The sequence below is a fragment of the Hylaeus anthracinus genome, unplaced genomic scaffold, assembly GCF_026225885.1.
Source record: "Hylaeus anthracinus isolate JK02 unplaced genomic scaffold, UHH_iyHylAnth1.0_haploid 4, whole genome shotgun sequence".
Classification (NCBI taxonomy): Eukaryota; Metazoa; Arthropoda; class Insecta; order Hymenoptera; family Colletidae; genus Hylaeus; species Hylaeus anthracinus.
Window position 1 is genome coordinate 5,478,542 of NW_026535289.1, and position 22,602 is coordinate 5,501,143.

The 22,602-nt window shown below is 37.1% G+C and overlaps 3 protein-coding genes across 3 annotated transcripts in view; 1 reads left to right on the top strand and 2 right to left on the bottom strand.

Moving 5' to 3' along the window:
- Nucleotides 1–20,053, top strand: part of LOC128894551 (breast cancer anti-estrogen resistance protein 1) — a 157,111-nt gene extending 137,058 nt beyond the window's left edge. The window contains exons 4-9 of the mRNA XM_054156370.1: nt 4,700–4,826; nt 6,926–7,226; nt 10,598–10,950; nt 11,537–11,826; nt 12,767–13,123; nt 14,437–20,053. Of these exons, the coding sequence (XP_054012345.1) occupies nt 4,700–4,826; nt 6,926–7,226; nt 10,598–10,950; nt 11,537–11,826; nt 12,767–13,123; nt 14,437–14,724 (1,716 nt within the window). The 3' untranslated portion in view covers nt 14,725–20,053. The remainder of the gene's footprint in view (nt 1–4,699; nt 4,827–6,925; nt 7,227–10,597; nt 10,951–11,536; nt 11,827–12,766; nt 13,124–14,436) is intronic.
- The window catches only part of LOC128894569 (protein TSSC4), an 81,434-nt gene that overhangs the window by 57,206 nt on the left and 1,626 nt on the right, over nt 1–22,602 (bottom strand). The window lies entirely within an intron of this gene.
- LOC128894580 (N-alpha-acetyltransferase 10) lies at nt 20,197–22,598 on the bottom strand. Its single transcript, XM_054156421.1, has 3 exons — nt 22,489–22,598; nt 22,235–22,403; nt 20,197–21,440 (listed from the first exon to the last, which is right to left on the bottom strand). The coding sequence occupies exon 3, from the start codon at nt 21,191–21,193 to the stop codon at nt 20,639–20,641; it is 555 nt and encodes a 184-aa protein (XP_054012396.1). The 5' UTR covers nt 21,194–21,440; nt 22,235–22,403; nt 22,489–22,598; the 3' UTR covers nt 20,197–20,638.

The window sequence follows — 22,602 nt, forward strand, 5'->3', positions numbered from 1 at the left end:
ATATAAATATGCCCAATTCAGAAACATACAAGTATAATTGATTCATGAATTGAATATACATATGATCATGTAAATCATGAATACATAAAAATATGAGTATTTTATGAATACAAATTAATTTATGAATACGCAAATATGATTACTGTATGAGTACATAAACACGAATAATTCACAAACATATAACCACGACGAATCCAGTAATTACATATTATATATACAAGAACTTGTTTGAACAGATTCAATAATTTTATTTAATTATGCGTACTGTACTGTGTAAAACGAATACCCAGATCGATGGACAATGCGTCGGTATAATCGACTAGCATAAGTCAACTATTTATACAGACTGAAGCTCTAGTTTTGGCGACAGGACGTCGCGAGATATAACGGACGGCCCCGATGCGCCTCGATGTCGCGTCAAAGCGTGACGTCCTTATCAATAGGTGAAAGATGCAGTCGCGGGGATCTCGTTAAAATGACGTCGACGTCGTCGGCGTCGGCGGCGGCGAGACCGGCAATTAGCGATTTTCCGGCTGTACGACCTCGTTGTTTTAAGTAGACCGTTAGACCTCTTACGAACGACGTGCTTTCGATCGGAAAACGAGGACAAAGGAGTAGCCTGCAGGAGGCTCGATATCCTGATGATTAGATATAGTCCGTGGAAGGGATCCTGTGCGAATAATATATTTTGGTACGATTAGCTCCTTTCAGTTTGGTTTTTCCAAACGAAGGAGAAGGTTTACATTGGAAAACGAGGACGAAGGAGTAGGCTGCAGGGAGCTCGATATCCTGATATTAGATATAGTCTGTGGGAGAGATCATGTGTGAATAATATATTTTTTACAAATACCTCCTCCCAGTTTGGTTTTTCCAAACTGAACAGACCAAAAACTCTTGACGATGATGAGTCAACCCTTTCGACCTTAGCAGATCATATATGTCTCAGTGATTATTTCTGGTTGTTCAGATTACAATTGAGACTCACAGAAACATACGTTAAAAAGAATGAACATCATTTGTTCTTAGACAAATTGTCCCTCCTTATCTCGCTGCAGCCTTTGATTTATAACCAACCCCAGTTTCATACAATTAGTTTCTAGAACTGAAACGAATAGAATTCAAATAGAAAGCAGCTAGATCGAAAGAATTGGCTAAGTTCAACCACAGTATTTTCAATAAGTAATAATTAAGACGACTCTTAAACCCAACCCTTCATTTTCAATCAAACAAACAACATTACTGAATTTCTCCTGGTGCGTTGTTTAACCCTCTACAGGCTCATGTAATTTTCAGGTCACGTGCTAATATATCGACATTTTACCAAACAATTTTAATTTCACAACGTGAAAGCATCATCAACTCATAATATCAGGGTAAATGCAAGTTGTCTCTCTAGAAAAAATAAATTCGACCCGTAAAGTGTTAACTGACATCGAGAAGCAATGTTTCTGCCATAAGAAGTAAATCAACCATCGCTTCATAGTAATTGGTCCATCCGTTAAAAAATTCTACGTGAACATACACAAAAAAGAATAATTCTAATACAATACTGTCCCGAACAAAACAGTCCATCCACATCCAGTGTAATCCTCGTCTAAAAAGGGGTTTCACTAATTACAGTCGGCTTAAGTTGTAAAATTCAGCCTCTGGCCGATATCACGACCGCAAGATCCCTTCCAGTGGCTGTACATATCCGCGGGGGAATGTGGGTCAGCCCTTATCGCTGCCAAGCGGCGTGCCAACCCTCGAAATAACGGCGTGCCACACCCCTTTTCGCCTGGAACGTCCACCGATCGACTCCCACAGGGGTGGGCTCGTCATCGATAAACCGTGATCGAGCACTGACCGCAAATCATTTCGGCCCCATTTCATTCAACGATCACGCCTCGATGGTTACCATGGTGACATTCGCGCAGGACACCCCTCGAAACGGTTCGGAAAAAATGTTATTGCAAAAAGGCTCTCGTAGAGCTTCTTGCGTTTTCGCGCGTTTCACCATCGATCATGTGCGACTGGGGGTGGTTTTATCTCGAAGCCGATGAGTGTTCTCGAAAAACAAAGGAATCTTTTCTTTCTCTATCTTTCTCTCCCTTTTGTATACATTTTTATATCATTTTGTTGATATCAGGCTAGGCTCGTATTTTAGAACGTACCTGAAATTGTCTCGAAATTTTTATTTAATATATATTTAATTGTATGTACATATTTAAGATTGATTATCTATATTTATTTATGAATTAAAATTATACGGCACACGTATTATAATACGATTCTAAGAAATCAATGATTGGTTAATATACATGATAGATAAGATTTTATGAAATGATATATAATAAATTTATAATATCGAAATGAATTGAAAAATAGTTTAGAACATACCTAAAATATTCTCAAAATTAAACAAGCATTAGATAAATTCTTTCGAGAAAAATATTTAATACTTGGCCTTGTAATGTGGTTTCCCTTCTCAAAATGTATAAATAAGTGGCTGTCAATTTGTAAGAGTGAACAACGTTTAAAATGTTCATCTAAAATTAATAACAAAACAGCGTAGAAACTGCGATGAGAATAGCCAGGCAGCTGTCGTGGTTCGCGAATCGAAATAAAGAGAAGAATAAAAGCGTAGCACGCTTATGTATGACGCAAAGGGTTGAAGAGCCTCTATTATTGTAAAGCAGCGGACGATGAGCCCAGAGATTGCGCTCTGGAGGGATGCGCGCATCCCTCCTCGCGTTTCCTCTCTTTCTTCTTCATCCCCTACGCTACCGGCATCTCTTTTCCCGCGTTCAGCCGTTTCCACCCACTCTCTTTCCCTCGAATTTCGCCAACGAAATTGCATTTTCCCTCGCAGCTTCGCGGTTCACCGATCGAAACGATGGCAGGTGTGTGTTCTGGATCGCACAGACCACTACACACTGCTAGTTTTGGCAATCTAGCTTTGCTTAATTAATAACATCGTAATTTTCAGGAAATTAAATCCTTCGGAATAGTTTCATTCCATAGAATTAATATCGCAGAAATTTTCTAAAATTTGTATGCTTTGCGAAGATTTAATACCGCACAGGATGGAACGGTCTCTTATCCTGTTTGGCAAACTAGCTTTAGTAAACTACATGGTAAAATCGTAATTTTCCAAAAATTAAATCCTTTCGAGTGATTTATGTATTCCATGAATTTTAATGTACGAATATTTTAAATTTAAATTTAAGTGTCCTATTGTGATCTTCGGGAATAAAATAAACACATTAATGTTTATTTACTAGTGGATTAATGGCGACCATGAGATTACCCTTTGAAATACCCAAAATGGTTTGTAATTGGTCTAAAAGAAAAAGTCGTGCACTGAGAATCTCGATTGATTGCGATATTATTAAGTAAAAGAAATGATTGAAAAATCTTTAAAACTGAAGAAATGATGTGTAAGGCAAGCGAGAGAAACATCGTCATACGATTGCTATAACCACCCAAGAATGACGTCTTCGCTAAGTACACCTGAGTATTTCCATTTAAAAGTTCAACCTTTTTAGCTGCGTTATCTGCTCTATCCTACTAAATAATAATAAATATTCACCAAAGAAAGCCTTACAATTAAATAATTAACTATATTGCCTCCCACAATTTCAAACGTACTCCACATATTCGACACACTATATTTTTAATAAACGACTCAATCTCCATGACCACTAATTACTTCAATAACCAATAGTAATATCCTTTTAAAGTACAAAATAAAATTCACGCGATGAAGGGTAAAGGTCCCATTGGCTATAAAAGATTCCGTTAAATTTCTACGATTCCCGAACAGGATCCTCGGCTGTTATGGCGCTTAATACTTTATTTGCACGTTTCCACGAACGCAGAGGGACGATCAAACGTTTAGAATACGGCTTACGAGTGGACCGCGGTTACAAAATCGCTAATGAGCATCCGTCGTCCGTATATTTGATTTTGTAATGGCCGCAGCAATGTACGCAAGCATTCGAGTCGGTATGCATTTGGTCGAAGATCAAGGTTAAGTGGAGACATCATTTTTAACCACGACGAGGTAGCTAGCGGTTGATTGTAATTAATGTAAGGCTCGGTAATGATCTTTATCGTCACATCTTGAGTGGCAATTAACTCCCAAATGAACGTGTGTATTTTGGAGAATATGGCAGAGTCAATACACTTTTACTTGAATAATTTCTTCGACCATCTATTACATAAATTTTAACTTATTTTAAATTCTATATCTATTTTCTATTTACCATTAATTAATCTTTAGACGAATCTATATATCTAAAAGAGTAAGCTAACACCATTATTAATAATACATTTCTACTTGAACAATTTCTTTGACCCTCCATTGCATGAATTTTAATTTACTTTAAAGTTCAATATTAATCCAGCTAATTAGTCCACGAAATATTTACGTAAACTTCGAAAAACATTTCCACAATCGACGATAAACACACAATGCAATCAAAGTGCCCTGAACATCCCGGTAATAAAACCTGTCTCTAAAAATACCGTGAAAAAGTGGAAGCAATTAAATCAAACTTATCGTCGAGGTCTACAAACGAGCACCCTCGACGCTGGGTTAGTTAAGCAAAAAGCTGGTAATTAGTTAAACAGAGGCGTCGACTCCTCACGAGCGAACAGAGGATGTATCCCAACTTAGTGGTAATTAATTGCTCTTTGATCTTTTTTTTTTGCGCAGGTGGTGACTCCGCAGAAATGCGGCGACGTGTACCTTTACGATCTTCCGGCGAGTCGGGGGAGTCCTGCGCCGCCATCGAGACACGATTCACCCTTGAATTCCAACAACGACCAGTTACACAACACAGGTACGCGACAACCCTTCGTTCGACCCTCCGTATCCCCCGGTATTTACAAGGGAAGATCCGTATTGAGAGGGTAACTCTTTTTTTTGCCAGTTTCGAGCCAATTTTCATCGATTTGATAGAAATTTGCAAGTGTCTTGATCAATTTGTTTCAAAGTTACATGTTACATTATGTAATTCTTTTACTCTTAACAGTTTCAAGGTAATGCAATTTTCATCATTTTTTTGCGGTGAATGCAATCGATATACACTTTTGATGTTTAGTACGTCTCTTTGTGTACCTATATGTGAGATTTTGTTAAATTTACAACAGCCTTGGTCAATTTGTTTCGAAGTTACGCATAATATTATTAAATATAATATTACGTAACTCTTTTACTTTTGCCAGTTTTGAGCCACTATTTATGATCCTTTTTGCGGTCGAAGTAGTTGACATAAACTTCTGAAATTTGGTACACGTGATTGCGTATGTGTATATAGGATTTTGTTACATTTGCAACTCGCCTGGTCAATGTTTGAAGTTACGTGTACAGTATTACTGAACACAGTATTAACTTGTTTACTTTCACTATTTTCGAGGCAATGTTTATGAATTGTAACTCCGTTAATTTAACATATTTTTAAATACAAAAATTACGACGCATGCACCAAGGAACATTCTTCCAAATGCTCTAAAACTTATTAACAAAAAGTTTCCCATTTGTCCCCGAAAAATTCATAAATATGCTCCCTTTTTCGAACCATCCTAGGTAAGCCTCCTCCCTCAACGTGAAAGTGAGCACTACGACTAATAACACCATAGGAAAACTCTATTATAATTGCTCTCCCTGTGGTGTCACTAGTTCGTCTGCTCGCCGTGCGCTGAAATATTCTTGCATTAAAGAAAGATTACCCACCAGATCCAGACATATACATTCATCCCCTAAAAATCATATACACGGTCTGTCTAAAAAGAAACCGAACTTTTGCTCTAAAATTTTGTCTAATCGCGCCATCTAGTTACAGATAATAAAAGACGATAGGTTAAACGTTAATTGTTAACCGTGCACAGTAACATTTGAATCGATAGTTCACATTCCGTTGTGTGACTTGAAATATAACGAACGTTTTGTGACGCTTGTTGGAACACCGCTAATGGAGTAACGCGCTAATATTAAGTTCTGCGTTAAATTGAAAAAGTCTTTTACCGAAACGCTTACGTTATTAACACGTTGACTGCCAGACAAATATTCTTGAAAATTTCTGATACAATTAAATATTATTTAGAATATTGAAGACTACATAATCAAACGTTTATCGTGGTATTTATTTTTGTAACTTCATCAAAATTCATGAATTTCGTTCAAATTCATTTCCTTTCATACTTGGCTTTCAAAATTAATTTTTTTACTTCTTCAGTGAAAAGCACTGTCACCCATATATGGGTGACGTGGCGATCAACGTGTTAAAACAAGTGTATGGGGATGAATGCCTAAGTCACTAAGTACACAAATTTACGAGTGGTTCACTCAATTCAAACAATCGAGAGTCCATTGAAGACGAAGTTGGATGTTGCTGCACGTCAATTTTTGGCTAAAAAAGGCATTGTTACCTTGGATCATCCACCCTACTCTTTTCTTTTCCCAAAATTGAAAATTCCAATGAACGGGACATATTACAGCAACATTTCCGAAATTCAGGCCGCTGTAACCGCCGTACTAAACGGGCTACCAAAACAGTAGCTGCAAAGGTCCTTCGAAATGTTAATTACGCGGTATACAAGCTGTATTGACGCAGAGGGAGATTATTTTAAGCGAATAAACGCGTGTGTAAAAACTTTACTTGTACTTTTTTCTTTTTATAGCAAAAGTTCGGTTTATTTTTAGACAGACCGTGTATAATCCTAAATACATTATAACGTACATATAATATAATCCTAAATAATTTACACACCCCTAACGTCACGCACAGAGGTCACCACTAACCATTTACCGTCACCAAATCCCACTGGAGACAGTAGTTCACCTTTCATCGATTCAAGTTTCCTAGTAAGCGAAAAATCTTTTCCTTCGGACGTTGTCGACGCGCCATGTCCTAACATTTCCCCACGGATTCCTGTTCAGGACGTTACACGACGGGCACCAGAAGTTCGGTGGACAACGGCGGCGACGTGAGCGAGTGCTACGACGTCCCGCCACGAGCTGTGCCCGTGATACCATCGCCAGCGAGCAGTCCGAGTCCTGCGCCCTCGTGCTACGACATCCCCAGGCAACCCACCTCCTGCACGCCTAACTCAAATTGCTCTGGTGGCTCTGGTGTTACGCCTCTCGATTGCTACGACGTGCCCAGACAGTTGCAGCCCCTCACGCCTAGCAGCTCTGCGTCCAGCCTCACAAACGACGGCTCCCTCAGCGGATCGAACAGGTACGTTCATCCAATTTACCATTCAAAATTTGGGATTCCTCTATAACTCCTATTACAATGGGTGTAGAAAATGTTCGTACATCGATCAATTTCCAAAAAAAAAAAAAAAAAATCTATGTAAAATTGTAATTTATTAACTTCTTTTTTATAAGCAATGACATTCTACATATTCTCGGAAATCTCTGGAATAGATAGATTCAAAGCCGGCGCAAGGCAGGTTCAGCGCGTCTACGCGGTCTACGAAAATTACTGAATTAAAATGCACCGTTTTTTATTAACTTTTTACAGACTAATGATACCATGGAAGCAATTTTTGCTGAGATCCAAGACATTTTTTTAGTAGCGATGATTAAATTGAAAGGAGTGACAAAAATCATCAAAGTATTATTATTATTATTTAATATTCATCTTATAAAAAATATATAACATTTGTAAATAAATAATTCCTCGTTGTAAAATTGAAGTGTAGGATTTGAATGTGAATTTAGGCCCCCGCAAAATTTTTTAGGCCCCGCAAAATATCTATCTTAGAGACTTCCGAGAATATGTGAAATATCATTGATTATAAAAAAACAAGTTAAGTATCTACAATTTAAAACAAAAGTGAATCGGAAAATTGATCGGTGTACGAATACATTCTACACCCACTGTATTTTCGCGCGATCTGGAGAAAATTTTTGTTTGGTTGCTGTTTGTGTTATGGTGGAGAGTGTAGATTACGTTATTTGCTGAAATATTAACTGCGATTGTATTTAAATTTGTTATTTACGTTAGAAGGTCAACAGTTTCCATTATTGCAATTTTTAGTGGGAGTGTTTAGAAATTTGATGGTCAGGCATGTGGTCGATTGAATTCATTAATTAATATTTGGTGAATTCGATAATAAATGAATTCAATAAATGAATTCAATAATAGGTAGAATATTAAATGAAATAAATTGATTGAACTGTTGAATCATTTAATTGTTCGATTACTCCATCATTCGATTATTCAATTGTTGAATTTTTTAATTATCGAATTATTGAATAAATTCAGTTAAACTCATTAAATAATTCATTTATTCAAGTTATTCGTTTCATCGTCAAATTCATTATATAATAAACAATCAACTCGATCGAACGAATCAGACGATGCGTTGTTAAATAAATTCATGAATCATTCACTGCGTTAAATTAAATGCATTAAATAATCCATTAAATTGAGACACTGAAATATGAATGACGCCATTGTCTCTCCTGAAACTCATAATTAAATTAATCAAAATTTTACTATTTACCATTAAAAGCTTAAATTGAGAAGAAGAAAAAAAACAAGAATAATACTCTTCCACGGTTTTCCTTAATTTCTGGCCGAAGAAATGGCTTCCTACTTAATTTTACTACAAATTACAGCGTCCCCTGTATAAATGAAACGTCCAATGAAAATGGTACCTATTACACTATACCTACACGCAATTAACCTTTTATCCCTGTAATTCGACCTGCACGAATAAATCGTTTGGAAACATAATCTTCTAAATGTCTTGGGTGCATTTCTTTGATCCTTTAATCCTGCAAGGTTTTAAATTGGCGAGCGTTCAAATTGGATAACGAGATAATGATAGCGCGAGAATATTCCATTTAAACGAAACGATACATTACTAGATGTTATCGGTTTTAATGATTGAAACGAGTTAATGACAAGTCACGCAAAAAGCGATACGATTCGCGACGCGGAACACGAACGAACGGTTGATACAATTTTTAGTTGAAACGACGGCGCTTTAATTAAATTGCCGAATCCGTGAAAGCGAATTCGACCATTTTCCGTTCGTAAAGATATGTTTAATTCAATACGTGCTCGCAATTTCGCGATCCGTATGATTTTGTTGTTTTTTTCTTTGTTGGCTTTTCTTGTTAATAATGCACTGAACATTAAAGAAAGTCACAGTATAATATAGGGAAAAATGATTTCTAATGGAAAGGTATTTTAACTTTTAAACAATTTTGTGTAGTATATATTAAACAGTTGCTATATTATTAGTGATGCTTGTTAATTATTGTGGTGCAACTTGATTTTTACCATTTTATTGCAAATTGTCACTTGTAGGGAACGTATAACAGTTTTCGCATTTTTCTTGGCTGCTTTTAAATATCAAAAAACAATTGTTCAAGAGTATCTAACAACGATAGGAACTAAATATTAGGTAATAGAAATTCCGCTCTTTAATTTGAATTTTATTTAAAATTGTTATGACAGTTTATTCCATTCAGTGATTTATTTGTTATTTCAACTCAATGAGATAATTATTCGAAGAAGCTTTAATTTATTCAATGCAAAATATGATATGTAATTTATATAATAGTTGTTCATCTTTTATTATCTCCGATTTTCATCTAAATAAAAATTTTTCTCGTCGCCACTATAATCCTGTGTCCCATCTTAAGAGAATCTTTATGCTGAGGAGTTTTCAGAGCTTTTCTCTATTTTTCGCGGACGTTTCCGTTGCTGTCGCGACCAGCGAAATTTAAAGGGGTAATCTAAGAGTATTTAAAGCATCAACATTGAGTACGTTGAACCGTGTGTACATTTGCTAAGGTAACGAGACGCCACAGCTGCTAAGGAAGAGATTTATTTCTAGAAGCTCGAGCTTAAATACCAGACTAGTGCCAAGCGGTCATTCCTACCGCGCTTTCCGAGAAATTGCTTCCGTTTAACCATTTTGAAAAGAATGACTCCATGATTTCACGATTTTGTCGTAGTACTCCAGCAAATGAAAATAAGGGACACAGGTTAAAATATTAATTCTGTGCCTTTAAATACAATCGTTTACAACTATTTTGTTACTTTAAACCGCCAACCTTCTAACTTATTCGATGACAACTTACTGCGGGAAGATTCAAGCTTGTATGGCTTTATAAATCAATTTCTCTATAAATAAATGGTAAGTATACCTTGGAAAGGCACAGAATTAATTTCTACACCTGATATTTTCATTTCCAAATAACTGTGTCGAAAATAACGATCTGAAATAAATCATTTCAAATAGATATTTCTCATTTTCATCTCAATTTTATATATGTGTACATAGCGAATATTCTGTAATATACCAATATATTATTTATTATACTACGTTTTATTCAAATTTTTCGTGCACATTTTGGATATTTTTCATGCATATTTTGCATATGCATGTTACATATTTATCGTGCATAAACTTCCCCAGTCTGGTTATTAATAAAACGAAATAAACTTTTGCGACAACCTACTAGATTTTCCTTCTCCGTGAAACCTAATGGTGACTGAGAGTCACTTCTCGAGCGCAAAGGGTTAAAATTTACCCAGATCTATCCAAACTCTAATTTAATTAATAAATAACATCGTCGTTTCAGATCTAGCCTCGCTGCTCCCGATTACGATGTACCTCGATCGCGTCTTCCAGCGTCCTCGTTACCGTCCCGGCACAACACGCCCGTGCCTAAAACGCCAACGCCTCCACCCCCGTCGCAAACCCAGCAGATCTACGACGTTCCAGCCAACAAGGAGCTTCCACTGGAGCTGGACTCCGCGTTGGAAGGCCTGCAAAGGCTGCAGACCGAGGCTTCGGCGGCGATAGCCAGGTTACTCGGCTTCGTCAGCCCCGGTTGGAGAACGCCTCAGCGATTAGACGCGACCCTGATGGATCTTAGACTCGCAGCCCTTAGGCTCAGAACCTCCCTCCACGATCTAGCTGAATTCGCCGAGGGTAAGAGATCTAGCTTCATTCAGGCCGAACGCACACGGGTGCAACCGATTTGAAATTAGCGTCGCAAACCGTTTGCGCTCTTTGTTTTACCTACTCCACTATCTTCGTTTTGCCTACGTAGATCCACGGTCGCATGCAACTAGTTTCAGAGTGGTTTGAAACTGATCAGTTGCGCCCCGTATGCGATCGGCCTTACTTTCGTGGAGAGTGAACAGTCTCTTCTTGATCTTTTTCTATGATGCTTCCACAAAAGATGACAAAAGTGAAAAAACAATGAAGGAAGCGAAGAGTTAGTAGTAGTAGTAAGAAATGACAAATAAAAAGAAGGAATAATAAGAAAAAGGAAACGTTATACCTTGTGAAAACAATAAAGGGAGCGAAGAGTTAGTAGCTCTCGGTTAACCACTGTAAATATAACACGCACGCCACAGTGATGCCACCGGACGGCATAGTGTTGATACAATAAAGTCTCTTTAAATGCACAAATTTCTCTACGATAAATGCACAAAAACCATAAATGTGGTGATCAACGTGTTAAAGGTGAAGGAGATCTGCTGCTGAATAGACTCCTCGATTTTTTGCGCAGGCACTCTAGGAAATGCGGGCAAGGCACCCGACAAGGGGTTGGCCTCGAAACTGCGACCCCTGGTCAAGGCCTTACGTGATTCCGACAAACTCGTGCAGGAAGCAGCCACTGAGCTGGACTCGATGGAATGGGACGCGGGGAAGCTCTGTCGCGGGGGTGGTGATACACCGACACCTACGAACGGGCCACCATCCACCCTGCTGCCCACACAACCGGATCCACTCGATCAGCTGATCGCGTGCGCCCGTGCACTCACGGAAGACGTTCGTCAAGTCGCCAGTTTCATTCAGGTGAGCATCCACCCCCCACCGATCGGCCTCGAGAATTCTCCAAATTTTTGTTATCGATCCTTTTTATCCCCATTTCTCGAGGGAACGATCTTCAGATAGTTTCTATCGCGAGAATTCTTCAGATTTCTTCACAATTTTCAACACGTGCGCTCTGATTTTTAGGCCGATCGGTAGAGAAATTAAAACAGCGTTTTTGTGACAAAAATAGTAACAGCAAACCGATTGTGCAGTTATATAAAATGGGATGCGTAGATTAATTTTTATTTTTAAAACAGATTTGAATAGTTGAAAAAACGCCGAATTTTCCGGTTTTACAGATTTTTCTCCGTTCCTCGTTATCCGATCGAGACGTTCGAGGTCTCGTTCTGTAGGTATTTTCATCACCTGCATTTTATCTCATTGGAGCATTGATATTGCTGCATTAGTTTAAAATTGATAAGCAAAAAACGACAAAAATCACGAGTTTTTAGCATTAAATTGTAAATAACAAGAAAACGGAACAGAGTTGGGAGTGAAAAACATATACCTATTAATCTACGCATCCCCTTTTATGTAGTTGCACAATCGGTTTGCTGTTACTATTTTCGTCACACAAAAATGCTCTATTTCTTCGTTTGTTTGTTTCTTTGTTTCATAAGGTTTCGAAATCTGTTTGACATTACTGTACCCATTGCTCCATTCTTGCTTGTTACGATTCGCCAGTCTTGCACATATCTGTTTTTTTCTCCATATTACGTTCACATTGTTTCACATCAATCCTTGACTTTTTTCATTACTGTCTGTTGTTAGCTACAGCTCCTGAGGGCCCTTTACTTCGTTCACTTTTCTTATTATTATTAACTTGCAGTTATCGTAAAAATCACCAAATCATTCAACCTCCGCTTTATTTTTCCCCCTTTCCATCAAACGACGTAATTTCACGCGATCTAATGTTTACCAGGGTAACTCAACGCTGTTGTTCAAACGATCGTCGATCATTTCGACCGGCAGCAGCAACAACAGCGGCGCAGGTGACGATTACGATTACGTAAATCTCGACTCGAGGGAGGTGGTGGCGAAGCAACGCGAGGAGCTCAGAACGGCGCTGCCTCAGGAACTCCGTAGTAATTACGACCTGCTTATATCCGAGGCGGACAATGCGACGATTCAAATGCCACCCACGACACCGACACCCATGGATCCAAACGACAAACAATTGCTGGCTTTCTACGCCGCCCAGGTGATCACGCATGGCAACCACCTGACTCACGCCATCGACGCTTTCATGCAAACCGTCGCCCACAACCAACCGCCCAAGGCGAGTAACACCCCAGGAACTTTGACAATTTCACCCTTCAAAAAATCACTCTTCGACACTTACAGTATTTTTAACTTTAGGGTAGTTCCGTGTCAAATGGAACAATTCTTTCAATGATATTTCAGATTTTTATAAAATTCTTCATCTTCAACTGTTTGGGGATGTGTAGTGACATTTTATACTTTGATAAAATTGTTCATTTCGCAACTGTATTGCTACGTGGCAGTCGGATAAGAATGATAAATAGACTGTAATAAATATAGGCCAATCGGTAGAGAATTAAAAAACAGCGTTTTCGTGACAAAAATAGTAACAGCAAACCGATTGTGCAACTACATAAAAGGGGATGCGTAGATTAATAGGTATATGTTTTTCACTCCCAACTCTGTTCCGTTTTCTTGTTATTTACAATTTAATGCTAAAAACTCGTGATTTTTGTCGTTTTTTGCTTATCAATTTTAAACTAATGCAGCGATATCAATGCTCCAATGAGATAAAATGTACGCGATGAAAATACCTACAGAATGAGATCTCGAACGTTCTCGCATCCCATTTTATGTAACTGCACAATCGGTTTGCTGTTACTATTTTTGTCACACAAAAATGCTCTATTGATTGGCCTAATACAGTAGTTCCTCAATATAACACAAAGGTGTCCTTATATCGGGGACCAATTTTATTCCAAGAACCAACTACTAAAATCTATATGTATTTAGGTGGACTGGAAAGTAATTTCGTTTTTGCCATCTTAAATACTTGTTTATCATTTATCATTTATCATTTATCATTTATCGTTTATCAGCTCATTGATTTTTCTGTCATTGAAAATTTGCACACTAGGTGACAAAAGGCTGCTGACAATGAGAGCGATTATATAATGAATTAAAGATAGAAATTTATTGGAAAGTTTGAATTTAATGTGAAAGAAACGACATTACTTTTCGGTCTACCTAATATATCCTTACGATATCTCCACACAAATATTATGTGGACCACGTCTATAAAATTTCCGCAATCTTACTCTCACATATCAATGAGAATTCTACCGTGTTATTGATATCTTAATTCTATGATTATCAATGGATTCATGAAACACCCAAACACGATCTACTTCAATCCACTATTAATTATCCTCGATTCTAAATACTTTAAACAACATATGTATAATCAAGAACGCCCCAAATTAAGTCGTGTTTGGGCTAATTTTCATCCCAAAAACGCCTCCAATCCATCGATAATAATCTCGCAAAAATATATCACAAATTGCTCGAGTCCCAACTAGAATTATCCTAATTTTCCAATTCTTTCCACAGGTATTCCTAGCCCACGGCAAGTTCGTGGTGTTGAGCGCCCACAGGCTGGTGCACATCGGGGACACAGTCCACAGGAACGTGACCAGGAACGACGTGAGAACGCGCGTGCTGCAATGCGCGAACGCGCTGAACGAGGCCCTCGGCCAAACCGTGTCAAAGACGAAACACGCCGCTCAATTCTTCCCCAACGTATCCGCGGTTCAGGAGATGGTCGACAGCGTGGTGGACGTGTCCCACCTGGCCAAAGATCTCAAAGTCGCGATGATTCAGGCCGCGCATCAGCCTTGAACGTCCGAAGATCAGCTACCAATCTTCGTCGCGAAAGAAGCAAAACTTAGCCACTCCTTTCGTAACAGGACATTGTTTGCAAGTTCCTTGGATCCCGATGGTCGCCGTGATTTCTGTTTTAGGAAGTATCGTCGCTAGTATCCGCAGACGATTCGATAAAAAAAAAAAAAAAGAAAAGGGCAGCTAACCCAGACCTAAACCATTGGGCCCGATCGATAAACATCGGATTCTGACGGTAAAGGGAGACTGATGAGCAAAGGGATCGGTAAGCAATATTAACTCCCGCGATACAGAATCTGAGAGTCGAGTAGAGGCTAGAGAAACAAATTTGGACCACGGAAGAAACGCCGACCTCCCCCCATCCCATCCTTTTCGTTCGACTAACACGAAGCCTCCCCCTTCGATCGCAATAAAAAGTTCTCGAGGCCTATCGTTACTTAGAACTACGCAACTGCCAAAGCACAGGTATCTAGAATGTAAGGGAACCGATTTCGGGATAAGCGTCTTTGTAATGTACTTGAGAATATAGACAATGTAACCTTTTATAGGAAACGTGTAACCGTGTCGTTCTGTTAGCTAGAGGTGTGAAATAAATTAAACGACGTAACGAGATATCGTAGCATGTTATAGAACGTATTTGGAATGGCTCTTGACGCTTTGTCTACCAGCCTGTAGTAGACCGGTGTTTACAAGTTAAAAGGGAACATTCTGGATTGGTATACAAGGTGTTTTGTTCAACGATAAAGACTACCAAACCGCGTATATTGATCCATGCTTTTCATACTTCTTCCTGAAGGCACTCTATTATTAATTCTTTTGGGCACACTATTTGACGGCAATTATTGTAATAAAAGATTTCATTTAATCGAGGATATAGACGATGTATCAAATTCGATAGTTTTGGCGTCAAAGAAGAATGGTTAAAGGGTTGGTCGCAGTCAAGAAGAGGAAAAACGACACTTCTTTGTGATTTTTTTTCTTTTTTTTTTTAGTTATTAAATAATAATTTGCATAAGTAACAATTAAGTATATTATAAAGCATGTTTTAAAGAACTAAAAAGCCGATGACGTAAACGATGATTTAAAAACATAGGTTTGCGGTGAGCAAGATTTCTTTTCACTGGTTTACCTGAAAACAAAAACAAAGGTAGATTTCGAAAATAGATTAGTCTAGCGGGTCCCTGAACGAAGGATTTTGGAAAAAATTAATTTAAAACAAGATGGCGTACATTTGAAATTGATTTTCAATGTTTTCACTAAAATTAAGCGATTCAATAGACGATAAAAAAAAAGTATACAAGAAAATAAAAAATCCTTCGTTCAGGGACCTGTTAGTCTAATATATTTTCTAGATCTACCTTTAGTTTCGTCTTCAGGTGCATCAGTTTGAAGAAATCTTGAACATCGTAAACCAAATGGCCACCCACGCCATCGCCTGTTATGACGAAATGAATTAACCTTTTCTTAAAACAAAAATTCTTTTATAATTCTTTAAGACATACTTTGTAATATATTTCCATTTCATTGATAAAAATTATTATTTAATACCTTAAAAAAAACACACAAGAAACTGTCCGTTTCCAGTTTCCTGACTGCGACTAATCCCTTAAATGAGTCACGAGGGGATGAAGTAATCCAAAATGTTTTTACCAAAATTATATAGGGTACATAATTTTTGAAAAGTGAAGTAATTTTTACTTTAAATGATCCCTACGAAGAATTCCCCTTTGTAGCAAACAACCTCTGTAAAAACATTTTTTTGATTGTTTCATCCCCTCCCTCACAATGAGGTATTCAACTATTCCGCTATAAACGAAACACCCTGTATATTAATCTAGACAGTTGTTTCCTCAAATCGAGCACTGTAAGTAAACAACCAACACATTTGCTAGGTTTCCATAGGTGGACATTGGAATTAAAGTGGGTGTAGAAAGTATTCGTACACCCATCAATTTCCAAAAAAACTGTGTAAAATTGTAATTTGTCAACTTATTTTTTATAAACAATGACATTCTACATATTCTCGGAAATCTCTAGAATAGATAGATTACAACAAAAAAATAGCTATTTATGTAAGTTTGGAAATTAACAAGAAAAAAACCATTAATCGATAGAAATGTTGAAGCAATAAATTAGTGAAGTAATATTCGCACAACTGTTTAAAAGTACTTTACTGGAAATATGATGTTTACTAATTCGCACGGAGCAATAAACTAATGTGTTTACGTTACAAACTCTACTGTAAATGGTTCGTCATAAGAATCGTATAAATACTTATTGCTTCTATACTTTTACCCACTTTTCGCATTTTTTTTTGTTAATTTCACAAATTATATTAACTAGTAAATGTTGTTTGGTCTATATCTATCTTAGAGACTTCGGAGAATATGTAAAATATCATTGATTATAAAAACAGAAAGTTAAGAAACTACAATTTCACAGAAAAGTTTTTTGAGAAATTGATCGGTATACGAATACATTCTACACCCACTGTAAAAGTTCTACGACTAGGCTACCTGTAGACGAAGTGTCAAAATCGTCGATCGTCGTGTCGTCGGCTTGGATACGAGATTCATTTCAAATGTAATGCGCCGTTGTCGTTGCCAGCGTGTTTATTATTATCTTAAATGTGTATCGTATAGACGACAGTTTGCAGAGCAGAGACAAGTTTGTACGCGTGACCTTGACTAGACACATCTTCATTCGAAAGCGTGTTCGAGTACTACGGCCAAACGGATACACTGGTTAACTCTTTGGGGCACGGTGGGATTAAAAGTGTCCCACCTTTTTGATGGACCGTAATGCATGGTGGGACACTTTTAATCCCACCTCGAAATTTTGCAGTAGCTGCATGTGTATAGGTGTGATACCTTTATTAATAAAAATATAACAATTTTGTTTGATTTAAAACGCAATAAAATTCCTATGCCACATGGGTCTATTTTATGACCTGAATTTCTGCGCCGCAAAGAGTTAACAGTAGCCTAAAAATTGTCAAGAACCATTGCGCAAAAGAAGCTTCGCGAAAACGACTTATTGAAATATTTACACAAAGGTTTGACTACGTGCAACGCGAATCTGTCTTTGTACAGGCCGATTTTAAACAAATTTTTATACGATTTTATTGCCGGGGTACGACTTTTTCGTGCCAGGCCTTTTTACGGCTCTTCCAGAAACATCCAACCAATCACAAACGCACACCAAAGGATTGCGAAAAGGAAACATTCGATTTGTAAACCTTTTACAATCATTCCGATGATTATTCGACCGCATGGCGCTCTCCTTACAAGCGCAACGAAAACAATAACTTAAAGACAAACAGTACGACTTATACGCGTTCGTTTTCATCAATTATTGGTCGGCCAAAGTACCTGCCGATTGTTAAACTTTCGTAAACAGGATGAGTCGTCTAACACTTTAACCACTGGCCTATTTAAAAATATCCTAGACTTTGGAAGGACAACCTTCTACATTATTATACATTAAACTAGTTAACTTCTGCATACTGTTACGAAGTATACCGGAAGTCTTGTCTGTTTTCAAAAATCGAGCACTGTAAATAGGTAATCAACAACACAGTTAATAAATTCCACAAGATAATTACTGGAACTAAAAATAGGAATTATAAATAGGCTCCAGGTAGATAAAGTGTTAACAGCGTAGACTCCGGAAGCTTTCACGATCGGCAGGACTTGAATTTCCGTTAGGAATACACACGCATCGCATTTTACGGGGATACAGTGAAACTCTTTTTGTTTCACTGTCTCTCCTCGCTTACTTAGGTAATGAATTTTATTGATACGCTGCCTTTATATCTTGAGGGGTAATCGACAACCGCACATTTGTAACGCAGCTTTAAGATTGGTATATCATTTAAAGTATTAAACAATGGCCAATGTAAGTATTGGTACAGAGCATGCTCAAAGTAAAACTAATTGTAGACAACTGGTGTTATAAACATTGACAATTGCCATAATATAACTACCATATCAAGTATAATAAGAAACATAAAATTTGGTACATTCCATAACAAAATAATAACACAAGTATGTTTCGTATAGAAGATTTCCAATCGCTTTATTTCGTAATTATTCCGTAAGAGGACTTGAATATTTACAACACATTTGATGTGTGTTAATACTTGTATTTAGATTTAAACTTAAAATATACTTATATCATTATTTTGTTATCGCGCGTGTCAGCGTTTATTCTTTCTTATTACACTTGAATATAAGTTCATAAGAGCGATACCAAGCGAGATAATAAAGTTATACGATACTAAGCATCTACAACTAGTTTTGTGCCAATACTTACACTCCACACTGTATCTTTCGAAGCATTTACTTTTTCGCCTTTCGAGATAGTCTTTTGTCTCCTTGTTTTCAAGGAGACAGCTGGAGGATCGCTGAAACGAGAAGGCCGAGTATCGAGATACTTTCAGACGATCGTCCATATTTAGAGTATTTACCACGATAGCTTATAGTTTATTTTTTAGAGAGTATATAATCGAGCATATCGCGTGAACACCGAACCTCGTTTACGAGAATTGTATTATAATTTATTGGCGACGTGTTTTTGTAAGATAACGAGCATTCAAAGCAGTTAGAATTACTGTATATTTAGAATTTATACATAGTCGATACTAATAGGTGCTTATCTTTCTCGTTGAAACGTATTCTGATAATCGCGACGTAATATTAAACAATTTCTTTTTATGTCGAAACGTAAGACATAGATATACATTGTCGATCGAACGCTTAAGAAATCTTATCGTTTCGTGACATGTTCTTTAATTTACCCTTTGTACATTGTACCTGGAACTGTTTCGTGCTGAAATATTTTGCAATTTAGCAATGTTCTAATCGTGAAGGAATTTTACTAACTATTCATTAGTTTCGCGTACGACTTGAATTATTCGGGTAACGTTGTGTAAAATTATACTTTAATCAGCGCTTATAAATTTTATCGATCAGATCGACCAGACTACCTAACGATTCAATGGAAGTTCGACTTTGGATTAACGTGTCCATTGAACCGAATCGATCGTTACTTTAAGAGCGTTTAATGTGTACATAAGCATATACATACGTATGTATATTATAATTATTCCTATACAATGTATACATAAATACAATAATGTATCAACAAAGCAGTGAAACAAAAGCATTTAAAAAATCGTGCAATGTCAAATCTTAAGTTTTAAGCATTGAATTATACTCAAAGTTCGTAAAGTATTTACAAATAGAGAGAATAATTAGACTTGTTTTACATAACATAGACAACAAACTTTGGGAAATAAATGAATGCTAAAAGTGTTTTCCTCCAAAAAGTTGACATCATCTCGCACTTGATTTGCTTAATGAAATTTTAGGTGATAATTTTGTATACTGGCGCGTCATTTGTATATTATAGTTCAATGGTTCAGTAAAGATTAATTGAAAATATAGACAGGAAGCGTAAAGATCGTCATACTTCTTCTCGGCTTATTTTCTTTATTAAGATTTATGGGTCCTAAATAACATGGTATATCAATTAAATACACGCAATGAAACTTTTGTTACAAATGTTTAACTCAATTTGCATTGAAGTACATACAATAGTAAGAGTCTCTCTCCTACTCCCGGCGTAAGTATTAACACATACACCTCCTTGTTGCTGCATATAAAACATTTCATATGTCTCGGATAAGGCTTGAATAAATACAAATACTCTAGTATTTGCGAAATGTCCATGATAATGTACAGGTCAAACATTCAAGCCACGATGTTTGACTTACAATGTTTTCACACATTTCTCATGCAGATCCGTTTATGAAAAATACGTACAAGTGACATAGATTTAGATCCAAATGGTACAGAGCTAATAATGTAAGAAATCAATTGAAACCTAATTTTAGGTAGATACACCAAGCAGACTATGAACGATCACAGCATCTGCCAGTATGCGTGTGCGTGTTACCATCTTTGTTCACTTTTTCTTTCGCCGCATTTTTCTCCATGTGAAAGCTGCTAAGATCGCGTTTCATGGCATAAGCATCTTCTCCATCCGCGTAATATTTTGGTTCAACTTCCGACACTTCGAATTGCAAACTGCTCGTATATAAGTTTAAAGCTGCCCGATTACTTCTACGCACGTGCAGCGAAACATATTTCGCTCCAAAACATTCGACCATCGCTCTGGAAGCTTGATTCATAAGTTTCTGTGCGATACCAAGCCTTCTGTGAGACCTTTTTACTGCCAAACTCGTAATATGTCCATGCGGATTGTCCTCGCAATCTTCTTCCATCTTAGCAAGGACATAACCAACTATCCTGCCTTTTTCATCCTCTGCCACGTAACTTAGTTGCGGCCAAGAAAGAGCATGATACAAATAATACTTCATCTGATAATTCTCAGGCAAACATTGTAAATTACAATGCTGTATGTTCAACAGATCATCTGTTGTTGCACATCGTATATTTATAGACATTTTTGTGGATTAAAATCTTGTCTACACACAAATGAAAAATTGTTCCAATTGATTCCTTCCGTTTCCTTAGATATTGCTCAGTGGTCTTCCTGTTTTATATCTTCAGAGTCTCAATCCCTACGAATTTTCTTTATACGAGATCTACCATTTTTTAAATCGTTCACAGAAGAAGATTCACTCATTCCACCCAATAGTTCTCTGACAAAGCGGAATCGCGAAAGGAAAAATTTCCAAACTAAATACCAACCTGTGGAGAAATAAAAACATGTCTGTGAAGAAAAAGAATCGTGTAGCTTATATTAACAAATTACATTGCACATAAAGCTTGTATAATTTTGTCAAACATATTATCTAAAAGTCACAGAAAACATAATTTTTGATAAGGATAACAATTAACATAAATTAGATCAGTGTTTCTCAAACTAGGGTCCCTTATTAACAGAAGATTCTTATATAGAATACTACGGAATTAACATTTCTTTATAAAGTGTTACTAAAATATTATCGATGATAGCTTTATCAAATTAAGCTTACTTAATCTACTAAATTCTATTGGTGCAAGATATAGACTATTTTTATATTATTAACACCATATATTGGTCTGATCTGACGGTTCTAGAAGTAAAATGTACAAAATTCATGTTAGTTTCTGAATGTATTAATAGAATAAGAATTTAAATCTACTCTAGGAAATTGTCAATAATCCTTTATCTAGGATTAGTGGGAAGTTTGAGAAGCACTGAATTGGATAATAAGGGACCGATGCAAAAGAATGGGTATAACATAATTGCAGTTTATCGATGACGGTTCATTTCAAATACGATACAGGACAAAGAGAGAGTCTTTAGTTTCTCTAGCCGAGAATAGTCGACGAGATTGCGCGTATACACGTGACGATAGAGGTTAAGTACGTAGTCAAACTCTCCTACTATACCTTCAACTTGGAAACTATACGACTACTCGACAGCTCGGGTAAGAATGTTTCGGAACTCTCTGCGTACCGCGTAGCAATAACGGAACGTTACTATCTGTCGTTCTTACCCAGCAGCACCAGGCCAAATACTATGAGCAGACTCGATATCACGGAGAAGGCTGCTAGGACGATTTCTTGCATTATTAAATCCGTACCTCGACTACGAATATACTAACGAACTTCTTGAGGCGACGTACGCGGGAGTAGTGTCATAACCTCTTTCTGTTTCTTGCTATCCTGGCAAGAGAAATAAATTCACCAAATATAGAAACGCGAACGACAAATTTAACACGTATATACGTCAAGACGCAAAATCGCCTACGTTTTTTCGTTCACCGATAACACGCCATTTTGAATCGCGACAGACCTCGCATGAGTATAGGTTATGAATTTTTTTCCCCCTCCAATCAGTCACGTTAATGTTCCTCACAGTCGT